Here is a 16,421-nt window from a genome sequence, read left to right on the forward strand (position 1 = left end):
GTGAAGCCACCGAGTGCGAGGGTTTGCCCATCTTGGACCTCATCTAATTCCCCGTTGTAGTCCTCAACCACCCACTCTCGCAAGCCAACATCCATCTCCGATACGAACTTAGGCTTTAGCCTTTCTAGCGGTAAAACAGGTGTTACGATGTTCAACCACCAAATAGATACCTATTGCAAGGCATCAAGTATGTATTAGCCACACATACTTGTATCAAAACATGCAAATGTGCTCTGATAATTAATGTATGCATTGCCTTTGAAACTGATAGGCCTACACCAGACAGTCTTGCTTATGGAATTGTCTCACCAGGGTTAGACCAGAGAACGCCAAAAGGGGATCATTATATAAGCAATGCAAGTGTGTAAGCATGAATACGCCCGGGATGAGCAGTTACAGCATATCTACGGGACCTTTTTGATACTGGCAAAAATAACCCATAAATCTTGTTTTTGTGTCCCTCTCATCAGCTTAAGAGTGACGGTGGGACCACGTGAACTCTTCTAGCTGCGTTGCTTCAGCCATTCTTTATTGCAGTGCTAGAGTTGTATCCTTTCTATCGTTATCTCCAAAACATATTAGTCTCTTCGCATTTGGACTGTGGATTTCTTTTAGCTGTGTAAATATGGAATCGCACAGGAGCAGGGGTGGATGCATAAGCCTCTGAGAGCAAATGCCTTTTGCAAAAGTTGATGTTTTTTTTGTGTGCGAATAACTGTCAAGTATTTTTAAACTCTCGCGTCTTTACATTTGTCTGTGCAATGTAGCGTCACGCGGATAATTCACGCACGACTCTTCCCTGTGATTGTGCGCGTGACTTTTCAGATCTTTGGGACGTGGTCGCTGTGCAGAATCGTTCTTCCTGCTCGTGTGTCGTATCGGGCTGTGCGGCGCCGGGCCTGATTCACGACGTCCACGTTGGTGAATGCATATTCTGTGTCGGGGCCATGACAAGTGGAGCCTACATTTAAGGCTGAACGACGCGTCGAACACCATTGGAACCTCATTTGCCTGTAAAAAAAGATATAATTGGTTTTTTACCTTTCTATCTGGCAACAAAACTGACACCTTTTTTTACAAGGAGTCATGTTTGCATAGACCACAATACCTGCAGTCATAATGCAAACAAAAACATAACTCTGATAATGTGCACTGTCCTTGAAGTTGATTGGTCCACACCCGAGACAACTTTCCTTAGAGCCTAGTCTCACATGGGTTGGACCAGATGACGTCAGGAATATAACATCAGACAACAAACTGGTATGCTTGCAATTAATACGTTTTATTTGCATTACGGCAAAACGACAAAACACTCGGGCGAGACTGTGATTAGAACGAACGGGTAAACCAACACTCTCTGTGCGCTTTCGGGTTCAGCTTTTTCAGTCTGCAATCAATGCGTCTCGTCTGCTCATCAACACACGGCAACTAAACAAATAATAAAACACCGCTTACACAAATCATGCACGGTTTCATATAATTATATATTCATCTCACGACCGCCACTGGTTTCTTGTTGTTGTTGTTACCGCAGGCTAACAAACACCCACGTGCACCGGTGAGTGTGTGTGGGGGTAGGGGAGGGGGGTGACATTTAGCAGCCACGACAACGCTGGCCCATCACAAACACAGCGGAAATAAACGGCACGGGATATAGAGATATCATAGATGTTGTGTGTTGTGTGTGGAGCGGGGGCTGGCTGCCGATGAAAGTGCTGCGCTGGGGGAGCGGGTGGTTGTGGTGGAGGTGATGGTGGTGGAGGTGGTGGTGGTGGAGGTGGTGGTGGTGGAGGTGGTGGTGGTGGAGGTGGTCGTTGCAGCTCCCCCGGTACGGGGCCACGCTAACTCTTAGCTGCACTCAACCTTTGAACAATTTTCTCCAGCTCGGCTTCCATCGTGGCCAACTTCGTGAGTTCTTTCACCTGCAAACGAAAGGGCAACGCAAACGACTATGAGCGGATCGCGTCGTCTCTCCGACGAGGCGTCGAGTCGACCGTGCCAGGGGACACTGGCTGATCGCCTGCCGACTAAGGTGTGGTGGTGTGTGGTGGTGTAGGCTCGTGAAGGACGCTGCTGCTGCTACTGGAAGGCAAATCGCCCTCCCAACAACAACTGGCAGGCAGAGGAGCGACGCTCACAAAAACGAGCAGAGCGCCGGGCGGATAAAATACAGCAAGCTGGCACGGTAGGGGGCACAGGTGGTGCGTTATCTCAACCAGCTGACCCATGGAACCTGCTGGGTCTGTCTCGTGACCTGCTGCTGCCAGCGAGCCTTTGACACTTCACGTGGCTTCAAAGTGCACCTGGCCTGGCACAGGCGCCGTGGTTACGTCGCCGTCCCTTAGTGCCGATTGGTGGGTTATTGGCCCAAGTTCAATTCCCGCTCACGGCCAACACCGGTGACGATTATCTGAACCGGTCCTGGGCATCTTCCCCTAGGTCGACTCAGAGATCAAACGAGTGCCCGGTGCGATGTGCAAACATCGCCACTAGGTAGACAAAGGCGACCGGGCGTGGTGCTGGCCACCCACCCACCCCCTCGTGTGCCGTGACGGCCTTCATAGGTGCTGCTCGCTAACAACACTTGCCCCCACAGTCTGTCACAGGCTACACAGCGGGGGGGGGGGGGGGAATATTCGTCTTTTCTCTTTGTTAAACTTCTTTCGCACCGTACGTAGTCAACCGTGTAACACCCCTGTTAGCACGCCCGCCACTACGGTCTGTGTCAGCTCTCGCGTGACTCGGCCAGGCCCCTGATTTATTAAACAGCCGCTTCGATTGTCGTCATTCGCATGTCTCTCTCTCGTCTTCTCCGTCCACTGGATGTCTTTGGGTCGTTCAGTCAACGACGTCATCGTGATCGTGACGAGACCATTTTGGCGTGACCCAGGTGTTCCACGCGCTGACAATACCACACCTGCACGCGATACTGAAAGACTGCGTCGGTAACTCTGGCACGGGTCAAAGGGTCAAGGGTGCACGTGCGCGCGTGTGTGCACGTGCGCGCGCGTGCGTGTGTGTATGTGTGTGTGTGGGGAGCGGTGGTGTAGCGGTTAGCGCGCTGCACTACGAACCTGGCGACCCGGGTTCGATTCCCGTTCACGGCCCACACCAGTGACGATTATCTGAACCTGTCCCGGGCCTCTCCTAGGTCGACTCAGCCTAAAATGAGTACCCGGCGCGGTGTGTAAACATCGCCACTGGGGAGACAAAGGCGGTCCGGCGTGGTGCTAGCCACCCACCCCTTCGTGTACCGTTCTCGCCTTCATAGGTGCTCACTAATAGCACTTGCCCCTACAGTCTGTTAAGGCTATACGGGGGATCTTTATCTTTGTGTATGTGTGTGGGGAGCGGTAGTTGTAGCGGTTAGCGCGCTGCGCTACGAACCTGGCGACCCGGGTTCGATTCACGCTCACGGCCAACACCGGTGACGATTATCTGAACCGGTACCTGGGCATCCTCCCCTAGGTCGACTCAGCCTCAAACGAGTACCCGGTGCGGTGTGTAAACATCGCCACTGGGGAGACAAAGGCGGCCCGGCGTGGTGCTGGCCACCCATCCCCTCGTCTACCGTTCCGGCCTTCATAGGTGCTGCTCGCTAACAGCATGCCCCTGCAGTCTGTTAAGACTATAGGGGGATCTTTGTCTTTGTTCTCACAAGCAAAGCAAGAAGCCAAACATTAAAACCACCCCAGAGATTACGATCGTGCAAATATTATGAACATCAATCTTGGTTTTAAACTTTCGTGACTGCAGGAATCCATACTCCTTGGTTTTTTTCGGTAAAGTCACGTGGGTTTTATTTTATACCTACGTGACTTTATCGAAAGAACCAAATAATATTATAAACATCATCCATCAGCCATGACCAATCCACTGCTGGATGATGGCCTGCCAAAGCGGTTGCCATCCCTCACCATCCTGCGATGTAACGATCACAAATCTGTCAAACCACCGCTAATAGTAACAACAACGGACATTAAATGAACAAATACATAAGCGTCACGCCGGAATTCCATTTTGAACTTAGAAAAAAACAACAAAAACAACAACAACAACAACAACGGAATAGTCTCCGCTGACTCCAAGCAGGGGGGGCTTTGCCCTGGCCACACGTACCTCCGAATCTTTACCTTCGTTTTCCTCCGACTCGCCCTTCTTGTGAACCTTGAACTGGTTCGTCTCCTCGTCGCTGGCCGACTCCGTCGTGCGCTTGTCGGCGTCCACCACGGGGCCCGGTCGCTCGACCTCCGGCGGCGTGGCGTGACGCCTCTCCTCCGCGCTGCTGCCCCCCCCATGCTCCTCGCTCTTCTCCTCCTCCTCCACCTCCACCTCGTCCTCCTCGTCGTCGTCGTCGCCGGGCAATTTCTCGGGGCTCTGTGCGTCTTTGGCCCCGGCGTGAGCGAGGAGCCGGTGGGGCCTCTTCTCCTCCGTGCTCGCCGCGTCCCCCTCGTCGCTGCCGCTGCGCTTCTCCCTGAGCCGCTTCTCCTCCGAGCTGCGGCCCTCTTCCTCCGAGCCGCGTGCTTGGCCACGCTGCCGCCGCTCGCTCTCCTCGCTCCGTCGCTCCTCTTCCCTGGAGCGTTTGTCCTGGTGGCGGTGACTGCGCTGACGACGATGATGGTGACGATCGTCGTCGTCGTCGCGTTTCGTGTCCTTCTCTCCGTCACCTTCACTCTCCCACTCCTCGTCCCGTGCCCTCTTTTCTTCTCGGTGACGCTTCTCCTCGCGACGACGCTCGTCCTCGTCATCCTCAGCGTCGTCGTCCTCGCTCACGCTGCTGCTGTGGCGCTTGTCATCTCCGTGTTGATGCATTTTGTCCTCCTCCTCCTCATCGCTCTGGCCTTCTCCACGGCGTCGCTTCTCATCCTCCTCGCTTTCTATGTCGGTGCTGCGATGCCTTGTCTCTTCGCGGTGGCGGTGTTTCTTTTCCTCTTCTTCATCTTCCTCCTCGTTGCGCCTCGCCTCTCCGTGGCGACGCTTCTTCCTTTCGCCGTCTTCCTCCTCCTCGGCCTCTTCGTCGCTCGCTCTCTCGTCGTGGTGACGCTTTTGCTCGCCGGGACCCTCAAGGTAGCGCTCGCTGCTCCGCCTGTCGTCATGGTGATGCTTTTTATCTAAGTGGTGATGTCCGTTGTGCTCTTCCGTCCCCTCGCTGCGCGTGCCTTCTTCAGACTCTCCGTCCTCTTCACTCCGTTTGTCGCCGTGGTGACGCTCGACGTCTTCCCCTTCCTCGCCGTGTTCGTAGCCATGGTGACGCTTCTCGACCTCCTCTTCGCTTATTCTGTCGCCATGGTGATGCTTGTCGTCTTCGTCGCTGTCCTCTTCCTCGCTTCTCTTGTCGCCATGGTGACGCTTCTCTTCCTCTGTATTGTGCCTGTCTCCATGGTGATGCACAGGGCCCTGCTCTTCCTCGCTTCTCTTGTCGCCATGGTGACGCTTCTCTTCCTCTGTGTTGTGCCTGTCTCCATGGTGATGCACAGGGCCCTGTTCTTCCTCGCTTCTCTTGTCGCTATGGTGACGCTTTTCTTCCTCTGTGTTGCGCCTGTCTCCATGGTGATGCACAAGGCTCTGCTCTTCCTCGCTTCTCTTGTCGCCATGGTGACGCTTCTCTTCCTCTGTGTTGTGCCTGTCGCCATGGTGATGCACAGGGCCCTGCTCTTCCTCGCTTCTCTTGTCGCCATGGTGACGCTTCTCTTCCTCTGTGTTGTGCCTGTCGCCATGGTGATGCACAGGGCCCTGCTCTTCCTCGCTTCTCTTGTCGCCATGGTGATGCTTCTCACGCTCCTCCACGCTTCTTCGTTTGTCGTCACGGTGGCGTTTGTTCTCCTCTTCCTCTTCACTTTGCCGGTCACCGAGGTGGCGTTTCTCTTCCACCTCCTCTTCGTCGTCGTCGTCGTCGTCGCTGTGCTTGTCGTCGTGGTGCCGCTTTGGATGGTGACGTTCCCTGTCCTCCTCTTCCTCCTCCTCCTCGTCCTCCTCTTCTTCTTCCACGCCCCGTCTGTCCGCACGATGGCGCGGGTCGTCGCCCCCCTCTTCGCCGTGCCGGTCCGCGTGTCGCTTCGTGACCTCCGTGCTGTGCCTGCCGTCGTGATGACGCTTTTCCTCTACGCCGCCTTCTTTCTCATCCTCTTCGTCCTCATCCTTCTCCTCCGGCTCACTGCGATCATCCTCGCGGTGCCGTTTCTTCTCATCATCATCATCATCAGCATCCTCCTCCTCGTGGTGTCGCCTCGTTTCTTCCATGGGCTGCTTCCCGTGCCCTTTGGCCTCCTCCTCCACGTCTTCCTCTACCGACGGCCAGAACCGCCACAGTCGCTTGTCGTCCACGTGGTGGCCACGTGGCTCGGCGTGCTCTTTGCCAGGGAACCGAACATCTTCCTCTAGACGCGGGCACATTGGGCACAACCACACGACTCATTCTCGCCCAAGAGTTCATGCTCTCCGAGCAGTGGTTGCCAACCTTTGTTTTGGCTACTGTGTTACTCCCCTTGTTTGATTGGTTTTCAACCGAGTCCCGCCCTTGGCTGACACAATATGGCTCTGATTGATAAATATATGAATAATGAACAGCAATATTTGATTAATTAATTGCCCATTTTGTGAGGTATCCCAACTAGCTGGTAACTGCACGCATGACGTGATTTGTTCACCCTCATGAGTTACTCTTGCAAATCACATCGCTAACGATCGTTCTATGCTACCATATGGATTTAACATTTTATCCTAGATATTTTATCCTAGATATTTTATCCTAGATATTTTATCCTAGATATTTTATCCTAGATATTTTATCCTAGATATTTTATCCTAGATATTTTATCCTAGACATTTTATCCTAGATATTTTATCCTAGATATTTTATCCTAGATATTTTATCCTAGACATTTTATCCTAGATATTTTATCCTAGATATTTTATCCTAGATATTTTATCCTAGATATTTTATCCTAGATATTTTATCCTAGATATTTTATCCTAGCTATTTCTTACATTGCCAGATTCATGCGTGATTATTCACCAGCGACTCTCACGCACGATATAATTTCACAAATCTATAAATGGCCTCACGACGCACCCCGCTGGGACATTGCCACGCACCCACAGGGCTCCGCGTGCCTCCGAGAACGCGGGAAGGAGCGACTTTTGCAGCTACTTAAGATTTCAGTTTTTACATCAAACTACGTTTTTTTGTTGCTATCCATTGCACTATCTACACGAATCAATGGCGAAGAAGAGTTCATTGTTTGTATGCATTTATTTAAACTCGTAACTGACAGCACTTTTAGAATAGTCTTCATTATCTTAAAAAATATATGTTTCTATTTTTCATGGGGGCGTGGTGATCCGCCATTTTGTTTGTTTGTGCATCACAGCGGCCGCGGGTCGAGAGAGGTCACCAACCACAACTCTCGCCAAATGCCGAGTTGCGTTACCTCCATCTGCAGTTGCATGAAAAGGGGGGCAAATTTACAGCGTGGGGTGTTCCTCACCCAGCAGCGGATTGACAAAACCGGCTGCGCATGTGCAAGTCCCCATGGAATGTCGCCTACTGGTCTAGCAGTGGAGTCTGGTTATTGCCGCAGCACCGTGCAGCTCCCACAGACGTTGCGGCTGCACGGGTCAAAGAGGGGAAGCTATTATTGTACCTTCGCTGGGCTCCGTGAATCGCTTCTCCCAGTGCCTGCGAAAGTCATCCCAGAGGTAATCCCTGCTGTCACCTCGTCGGCTCGGTGTCAGTTTTACACCTGGGGGGGAAGAATACGAGCAACGAATATTACACTCCGAGAATGTCGGTTGCGACAGGCACACAAGCACGCGGCACATTGCCAATGCAAAGTCATTTGATGTCACCATTTACACGCGTTCCTTTAAAAAAAAAAATTCAGAGCTGTGAAATCGAATGTGTTGTAAAAAAAGATGTATCACTTAAAATGTCATTACTGTGTAATATAATGTATAAATCGTCATCATCACTAGCCATGATCAATTCACTGAGGGATGTAGGTCTCACCATGCTGCCTCCATCTCTCAGGATCCTGCGATGCACTAAAATATGTGTGTCTTTTTAACTTGCTGCCGTCTGTATCTTGGTCTGGAGACTGCACACACGATCAACTTTTCTGCACTTGTGTTCATTATCTCTCTCGTGATGACTAATACACTGCTCTCTCAAGATGCTACCGTCCAGGTTGAATCATAAATGCCACTTATTTAGCCTGGGAAGTCTCAAATGAGTGTCAATAACTATTTTTATGGATGGTCCAACATGAGGATTCGTGGCGATTACACTGGTCAACACACTTTTTTCTGGCATCAGGTATTCCAACGGGTTTAAGGTAATTTTGGGGTGCTGATTCCAAATCTGGCATCAGTTTTTGTCTATCACATCAGGTTTTTGAGATATCAAATATTGCATTTTCAATAAAACCTGCAGAAGAAAAATGTTAAATAAATGTGGATATCTACATAAAATTATATTATAAACACACTATCCTAAAAATACAGCACCATATTTTAACACTAAAGCAGTCACTGACTCGCAACAACTTGCAATCATAAGTGACAGAGCTAATTTCGGGTAAAATCAATGAAAATGGGGTATGCCGATAGCATAAAAATGAGATGTGATAGAGCAAATCTGAGATCAGATTTGGAATTAGCACCCTGAAATTAGTCTAAAACAGCTGCAAAAGTCCAGGCCAGAAATTTGTTTTTGTTTTTTGTTGACCAGCGTTATTGATCTTTTTTTAGCACGTGGGAGAGAACTTGGATAAGCCCCATGCATGCGAGTCTGCACATGTCCAAGTTCCACCGCTAATTCCCAGCCATCCTGTTGCCCCATGCCTACAACACCTCGCCAGACATAGTTGGTCAACCAATTCAAGAACCAGGCTCATCCCTGCTTATATTCCGAGCTCCGATGAGATTGGGCGTATTCAGGGTGATTTGGTTTACGGTGCAATAATTTATATATATATTTTTAAATATCATTTTTTGTTATATTGAACAAGTTTTGCTTTAGTTTAACTGATGCTGAATAAATACGGCGATCGAATTTCAGACCCAGATGCGAGAGACTTGTGTTTGACTTGGCCTGGAAAAACGTGATGAATTATTGGTTGGAATGCCCTTGGTTTATTTATCGCTAAGTGAGAAAGGATGGATTACCCTGGGTGGGAGGTTAATAATGAATGTCCTGCACACTTGTGTTGAATGCTTACCTTGAAGCGCTACAGAACTTATTACTCAATGACTGAAACACTTATTTCAAAAAGGATGTAATGAATCATCGTCGTAATTACATGTCTTTACGCCTAACGCACTAACCAGCAAAATGATTAGCTTCATTAGTATTTTTTTAAATTGTCTATTGAAGACTGGCAATTACCAATTTGTGCCATTCTAAATGAAAGGAGATTATACAGTTTAGATCTTGTCCATAACGGGAATCTCTCTGCATTGTCTGTCTGTATTTTAATCGCCAATAAATTGTATCTCATTCATATGTATCTCATTCACCAATACAAAGACAAAGATCCCCCTTATAGCCTTAACAGACTGTTGAGGCAAGTGCTGTTAGCGAGCACCTATGAAGGCCGGCACGGCACACGAGGGGGTGGGTGGCCAACACCACTCCCGGCCGCCTTTGTCTCCCTAGTGGCGATATTTACGCATCGCACCACGTACTCATTTGAAGCTGAGTCTACCTAGGAGAGGATGCCCAGGACCGGTTCAGATAATCGTCACTGGTGTTGGCCGTGAGCGAGAATCGAACACGGGTCGCCAGGTTCGTAGCGCAGCGCGTTAACAGCTACACCACCGCTCCCCACTCATGTATGTGCTCTGAAGTAGGTTTCACAAATACACGCACGCGCACACACGCCCATGAATTATTGTGTATGTAATTAAGAGGATATAGTTGCATTAAATTCCATAGCACATTTCATAAACAATTACTATCCGAATGCGGAAGCGCCGCTTCTAAAAGACCAGTCAAATTCATTATTTGTCTAAAAAACACATTGCAATGGCGCTGGCATAACAATGTCAACAACTCACTGTTGTTACGCGACCCATTCACGTCTCTGCCTGCACTCTTCCGGTCGCCTCGATGGTGGAGTGCTCGGCTTTCGCCTGCTTGAGTGCTGCTTTTTTTAATTTCTGGTGGCTTTTCACGTGGGAGACAAGTCCAAATCCTAGACATGCAAATGGGGCTACAGTACGTCCCTTATCAGTGCGATCGTTGACAGCGGATGGGTTTGAAGCATCATCCTTGAGGTTACAATCCTTCAACGTGTCCTCATATCTGACCCATAACATGGATCTGCTGTCGCATTAATATGGAGTGTGTACACTTGGCAAGAAAATACAACTCCCCTATGTGTAACGAAATAAAAGTTAACACATTTGTCAATGGCACCGTTTTAAAAGGGAAAAATATATAATAGGCGACGTTTAGGAAAATAACCCTTCTCCATAGCACAAAAATGAGCACGGAATTTGTTGTATTATGTTGAACTTCTTTCGCACCGTCCGTACATTGACCGTGCTAATCGGTGGTGCTTGCCGCATCACTGCCAACGTAGCATCACCAAACACTTGTTTTCACATCTCCGATATGGCCACAAAGCTATGCGTGAAGTCAGCAGCAGGGCAGAGTGGCACACGAGGTCGTGTTTGTGTGCGGTGTCTCTCGACAACGTAAATAAGCACAGAATGCTTCGTGTGCCTCTCGTATTGTGAAACGGGCTATAGAAAAAAGACGTGGTCGCCTTGTTGCTAGAAGAACGACGCGAACACCGAATGGACTCGTGGTTTGATTGGCAGCGGAAGGTGATTCCTTACTTGGTGTCGCCAGTTCTTGAAGTCCATTAAAAACGCTGTCGTGTTGCAGCAAGTCATATATCCGCTGGTCTGCAAAAATGAATGAAAACATGCACTTACAATGAAAAAAAAACCATATTGTTTTTCTTCATCATCCATTACCTGTGTCCAATGTTGCATATGTTAAGCCCTTGAGTTGCCAATCCACTGTCGGACAAAGGCCTCCCCACGCCGTCACGGGTCGTGCGAGTTCATTGACCATACCTCACCACGCTGGTCAGTGCCAGTTAAAGGCAGGGAGCATAGAAATACGATACTACAGGACAGCACATGTTTTTTTCTCTCTGCACATTTTAGTCCTGCAGCCTTATCACAACCCTATTTGTGCATGGTGGGTGAGACACCGAGCCCGATCCAGGCTCGAGTTTGCTTACTCTTCCGAAATCTGACGGGATCGAGTGCCATTCACCTGGGGTTGGGTCATTGGCGCGGACTAATTTATGATTATAATTAGCCAAAGTAACTAACAATACACATGCTGATCGGCATATTATCTCCTAGTTTGTGTAACGATCATTCCTAAATTCGCCTTTTCTCAGCCACAAGGTCCACATTTTCTGCAAATCATCACAGTAGATTCTTTAGAAGCTATTGGCTTCATTGCCCGCACTGTTTCTTTTGTAAACGTTATTTTCTTTTGTCATCTCGGTGCCCCAGGTCACATTCTCGCAAATAAGCCCTCCGTGCTGGTCTCGTGACTTCTCACCGGGTTCAACAAAAATAAAACTTGAGACTCCGAGGCTGGATAGAAGTTACACGTTACGTAATGGCAGTTGTCATCGAAGCAACAACGCTCTTTAACATGCACCTCGTGGGAGAGGAAGGCGAAGGGAAACTTCTGATTCGCACAGCTGGCTCTATTACGCCCTAGGGGGTGTGCTGGTGTACGCAGCTTCTCCTGTCATTAAAATGCGAGTGCATACGAACCGCTCTTCAGTATCTCCACGCATTCCTTGGTTAGAGTTGAATCCTCCCTTCTGCTCAGGGTATCGGATAGCACCTCGATGATGCACTTTATTACCTACAAACGACAGCGCGCACACTCGCCGCTCACTCATCACGTACGCACTCGAAGGTCTGTAGCCTGCCCGTGCGGGCGGCTCGTTGTGCGGCCACATTGACTTTCTGCGCATTTCTACATCGCAGTATTTTACTGTTGCATTGTAACGGAGCGTGCACGTTGCAAATCTATTACCGAAGCGTGTTGTATTCGACTCGATTAACCCTCCCTTCTCACGATGCTTGGGTAATTCAAAGCAAAACCAACATTTATTTTGATTGAGTGTGATTTTTTTTTAGGATTCATAGCAACACCCTGAAATGTTTTGAGAATTCTTCAAATACATTTCGCAGCAGTCTTATGAGTCGTAACAGGCCACCCACGGTGGTTCGTCGTGCACGAGAAGGTGACGTTAACTCAATGTTTACTACTAACGGAGCGGGAGTATTTAATTAACCAACCGCTTCGTCTTCCTTGGACAGCTGCCCAGTCAAAGGTGCCAGCGAGGCTGTAAACAAAACAACGGGAAGGGGTCACAGGTCATCGCAATCATCAGCCATGGTAAATCCACCGCTGGATGAAGGCCTCCCCAAGCCACTGATATCTCCCACGATCTTGCAATGCGTGATCATCCACCTAGTCCGGTGGACTTACACGAGCAATAAATAAAAAATGATGAAAAAAACAAGTGGAAATGTTACACTTTCTGGCAATTAAAAAGGTGTTAAGATGTTCAAACACCAAATAGATCAATTTTGTAAGGCATCGAGTCTGCACTAACCACTCGTGCTTGGCAAAACATGCAAACAAACATGCTCTGATAATATATGCATTGTCTTTAAAATAGATTGGCTTAAAAGGTCCCAATTAATTTAAACACCGCAGAAGAGATGCTCGCTTGGAATGGCTGGAATAGACACAAGAGGTAATGCAACAGAAACCATTAAAATAATTAATGAATTGGATTGCCATGTTCTATTTACGTGACAAACCTTCATAATGGGCTGTGTCGGGTGGTGGCGGGTTTCACGACACATTTATATATTTACGCGATCTAACCTCTCAAAAAAAACCCGTATTATGGATGATATTGGTCGTGAAAGCCTACGTGTTGAACGGAAGGGATGTATGTTACAAAATGGAAAATGCCTGTCAGCATCAACACCAACATCAACATCCACGACACGAATCCCAACCAGCAGACGAGCAGAGACTCTTGCCCACACAGTTGCGGGCCGATGCTTCCACTCAAGGGCTGGCCTCTCATCCCACCAGCTACTACCAGCTGTTCTCCGCAGTCATCATTGTTTGCGATGGACGGCCGAAGAAGAAGGTGAGACTACATAGATGTATTTACATTGTTGGCTGCATTGAAGCCGAGGAAAGAAATGCACGCGACGAGACGATCAAAGAGAGGTGGAGTGATTGGAGTGTGCCTATGAGTGAGATGGATCGCAGAGATAACAACTTCATTCGGTCGTGCAACGAGATTGGCGCAGTCGAGTAGCCGTCAGTGAGACAAACGCGATGCTGTACGCGAATTCGGAGACAGTGCGAGGATTTCACAAGCCACCACGAATCGACGTGCGCGCGCATGTGTCGAGACCATTTGACGTGAAGCATTTCTCCGTTAATTTAACCAGTCGGCACACTTAACCTTCGGAAATTGACATTACAGCCGTGCAATATTTAACGCACAGAGAAAATCGTATCGCTTTCGTGATCAACTATGCAATTGGATTTCCGACCAAGAGATGTATTTACCTTCAACACTTCCAGGCATGGCCTGCATAAGGTCGCATTTAAAATTGCCCGTTGGTCTCTTGCCGCTTGTGAAAGTCAATGAGATTGTAAATAAATGCATGGGCTTCGCGCGCATTCTGACGGAAATCGTACGAGTGGGAGAAAGTCGAGGGCGAATAATTCATAAACTGGAAACTTCACTCGCAAAAAGGCGAGGAAATGCATCGCACGCATTCTATAGTCAACGACTCTATTGCATAGTCTAGCGTCTTAATTTAAATACTCGGAGGCAACACAAGACGGAGGCTTGTGTTGCCTCCGAAACGTCGTGATTTAATTGATTTGTTTTCTTTCTTAACCTACGTGTCTTTACCGAAAAAAACAAACAGTATGTATCCTTGCAGTCACGAAAGCTTCAAATCTAGAATGAATTTAAATACTATCAAACGTTCCGACTGGGCAATCGCCATCGGCAGAAGATCAATCGCCACCGGCATTATGTATTGATCGCTGTCCAGGGTGCTGAAGCGAACTTGCGTTTATCGCGCACCGGCACTACACAGACGGGGGCAGGGTATTCATTACTGCGCACCGCGCAGCGTGTTAAAGACGTATATTGTAAATCAAAATGACACGATATGTCTTCTTGGTTCTTTCGGTAAAGTCACGTAGAAGGGAAATAATAAAATCATAAACATTTTACATAATTAAATAATTCTCACGACGTTTCGGCCACAACGCAAGCAGCCGTCCTCAGGTGAAGAACAGGTCTGTCGGAAAGAAACGTCGTGAGAATTATTGTATTATGTTTAATTTTTATCATTTTATAATTTCCCTTCTACGTGACTTTACCGAAAGAATCAAGAAGATGAATCCCTGCAGTCACGAAAGCTTTAAATCGAAATTTGACACGATACGATTCATGTTTAGACGCTGAGACACCCTTTGAAAAAATTAGGCAATAACAATCACGACGACGTTCAACTCTGCGAAACCTACCTTGCGAGAGCAAACTGCAGAGCAGCAACAGCACAAAGAGTGGCGTCTGCCGGCTGCTCATGATGACAGAGAGCCCTTGAAGGCGGCGGGGGTCAGCGTGCGCGAGTCCTTGTATCACAGGCGGCACCATTAAAGTGTCCGCCGTCTGCTCGATCCTAGTGGCCAATGCGGCGACAGCTGCGGATTGCCTCTGTAACTGCACTGCGAAACCGAAAGAGGCTCTGGGTATATATACGTGTATTCGTGATGTGAGAACCAAGGGGGTTGGGCTTGGATCGGCTTACCCCATCACGAGGCTTCGGTCGCAATAAATACTACGGTCACTCCCCATTCGCTTAACGAAAGCAATCTGATAACACCCCATCGATCAGTCGCAGCCCCTTTACTTTGTTTTCTGGCTAACCTCCATTCTGCAGAACCAGAAATTCATTCAGGGCAAGCGAACGCTCTGCCCTTTTCCGAGAACCCCCCTCCCCCCCCCCTTATGCATATGGATAAGAAACACGGAGCGTGCACACGACTGCACACGAGCCCATGAACCTCATTTACTCCCCCCGAGGCAAATGCATTGCTGACAAAAAAACCACGATTCGCACGGTCACAGCGTCTGCAGACTCACACGAGTTCGATGAAGCGTGAACGTTTTTCATGCTCGGTGTTCCCACCCCCCCCCCCCCCCCCAATAATTTACGGTTGTGAAATTATGAGGCTAGACTTTTTTGTTGTCACATTTCACGTACAATGATGATATATCGACAGAGAGTGAATTAGGTTTTTTTGAAAGAAAAATAACGTGACGTCTTTGCAAGACGTTACGGTGATTGCATATTGGCACAGGGAAGTGTGTGCTAGGCAATAAAATGAGAAATTGTATCGAGAAGGGTCGCGCTTAATCTAAAATAAGCAATGGGCGGCGGTTGAATGCGAGATCGAGATGGTGAATTGCTCTGCAAACTGCAAAGAGCGAAACCACGAGCACCCGCGTCCCCTCGTGCACACATTAATTTTAAATTCAGAACTTTACAAATATTACTTATCCGATTATTACACAGACGACATCACTGTAGATTAAGCGACGACGTTGCAAATCATAATAATTGTCGCGTGATGAAATTAACACACACTGTATACGCTTTAGCTAGGAAGCATAACGATTGTGACCCACACATTGAGCTGTGAAAATAATGCCGACATTGCACCGATTAATAACGTAATTTACACAATTGGAGGTGTAGCAATGCATCGATTAATATCGATTATTAAACGACACAAGAACGGCAATATATGTCAAGGGTTCACGCGAACCGAGCGGCTATTAGTGGCCGCTGCAATTCACGGCAACGTGAAAAAGAAAAATCGATTCGTCACTTTGCGTTTTTTGACTCGCTGATGGTAGAGCGTGAAACATTGCAGTCCTTTTAATCCTCTATCGGATGAAGGCATAGCCATGCCGTGTTGGAGTTTGTTTGTTTGACCATACTTCACCACGCTGGTCAGCGCAGGTTGGTGAAAGCGTTTGGGGCGTGCAGAGCCGCCAATAGTGCTGGGCGGGGAAAATCCCACGCCTTCAAACTTAACGGGGAAGTACTAAATCTGACACCGCGTGACGTCGAAGCCCGGGGACCCCCAAAGTGCGGGGCCCAGGGCGGTCGCCACGATTCTCCGTACCCCTTAGGGACGGCTCTGGGTGGAGGTGGGGGGGGGGGGCAAAGAATCGGTTCACATACCACTCGCCCAGTGATGTTAGGCTTTGGCCAAGGAATCGAACTCAGAGGGTTCATATCGCAGCACGCCAACC

At 48.6% G+C, this 16,421-nt stretch overlaps 1 protein-coding gene across 2 annotated transcripts; it reads right to left on the minus strand.

Annotated features, from left to right (window-relative positions):
- Positions 1-1,261: 1,261 nt before the first annotated feature.
- LOC144720043 (uncharacterized) lies at positions 1,262-15,094 on the minus strand. Of its 2 annotated transcripts, none has more exons than XM_078596476.1 (7): positions 14,624-15,094; positions 12,343-12,389; positions 11,809-11,902; positions 10,843-10,911; positions 7,644-7,742; positions 4,134-6,377; positions 1,262-1,922 (listed from the first exon to the last, which is right to left on the minus strand). In XM_078596476.1, the coding sequence occupies exons 1-7, from the start codon at positions 14,751-14,753 to the stop codon at positions 1,849-1,851; spliced, it is 2,757 nt and encodes a 918-aa protein (XP_078452602.1). In that variant the 5' UTR covers positions 14,754-15,094; the 3' UTR covers positions 1,262-1,848. The 2 variants fall into 2 exon arrangements, with proteins under 2 accessions (XP_078452602.1, XP_078452601.1); XM_078596475.1 differs by having other exon boundaries at positions 4,120-6,377.
- Positions 15,095-16,421: the final 1,327 nt, after the last annotated feature.

This window comes from Lampetra planeri, chromosome 7 (assembly GCF_965212315.1).
Source record: "Lampetra planeri chromosome 7, kcLamPlan1.2.h2, whole genome shotgun sequence".
In the NCBI taxonomy this organism is placed as follows: Eukaryota; Metazoa; Chordata; class Hyperoartia; order Petromyzontiformes; family Petromyzontidae; genus Lampetra; species Lampetra planeri.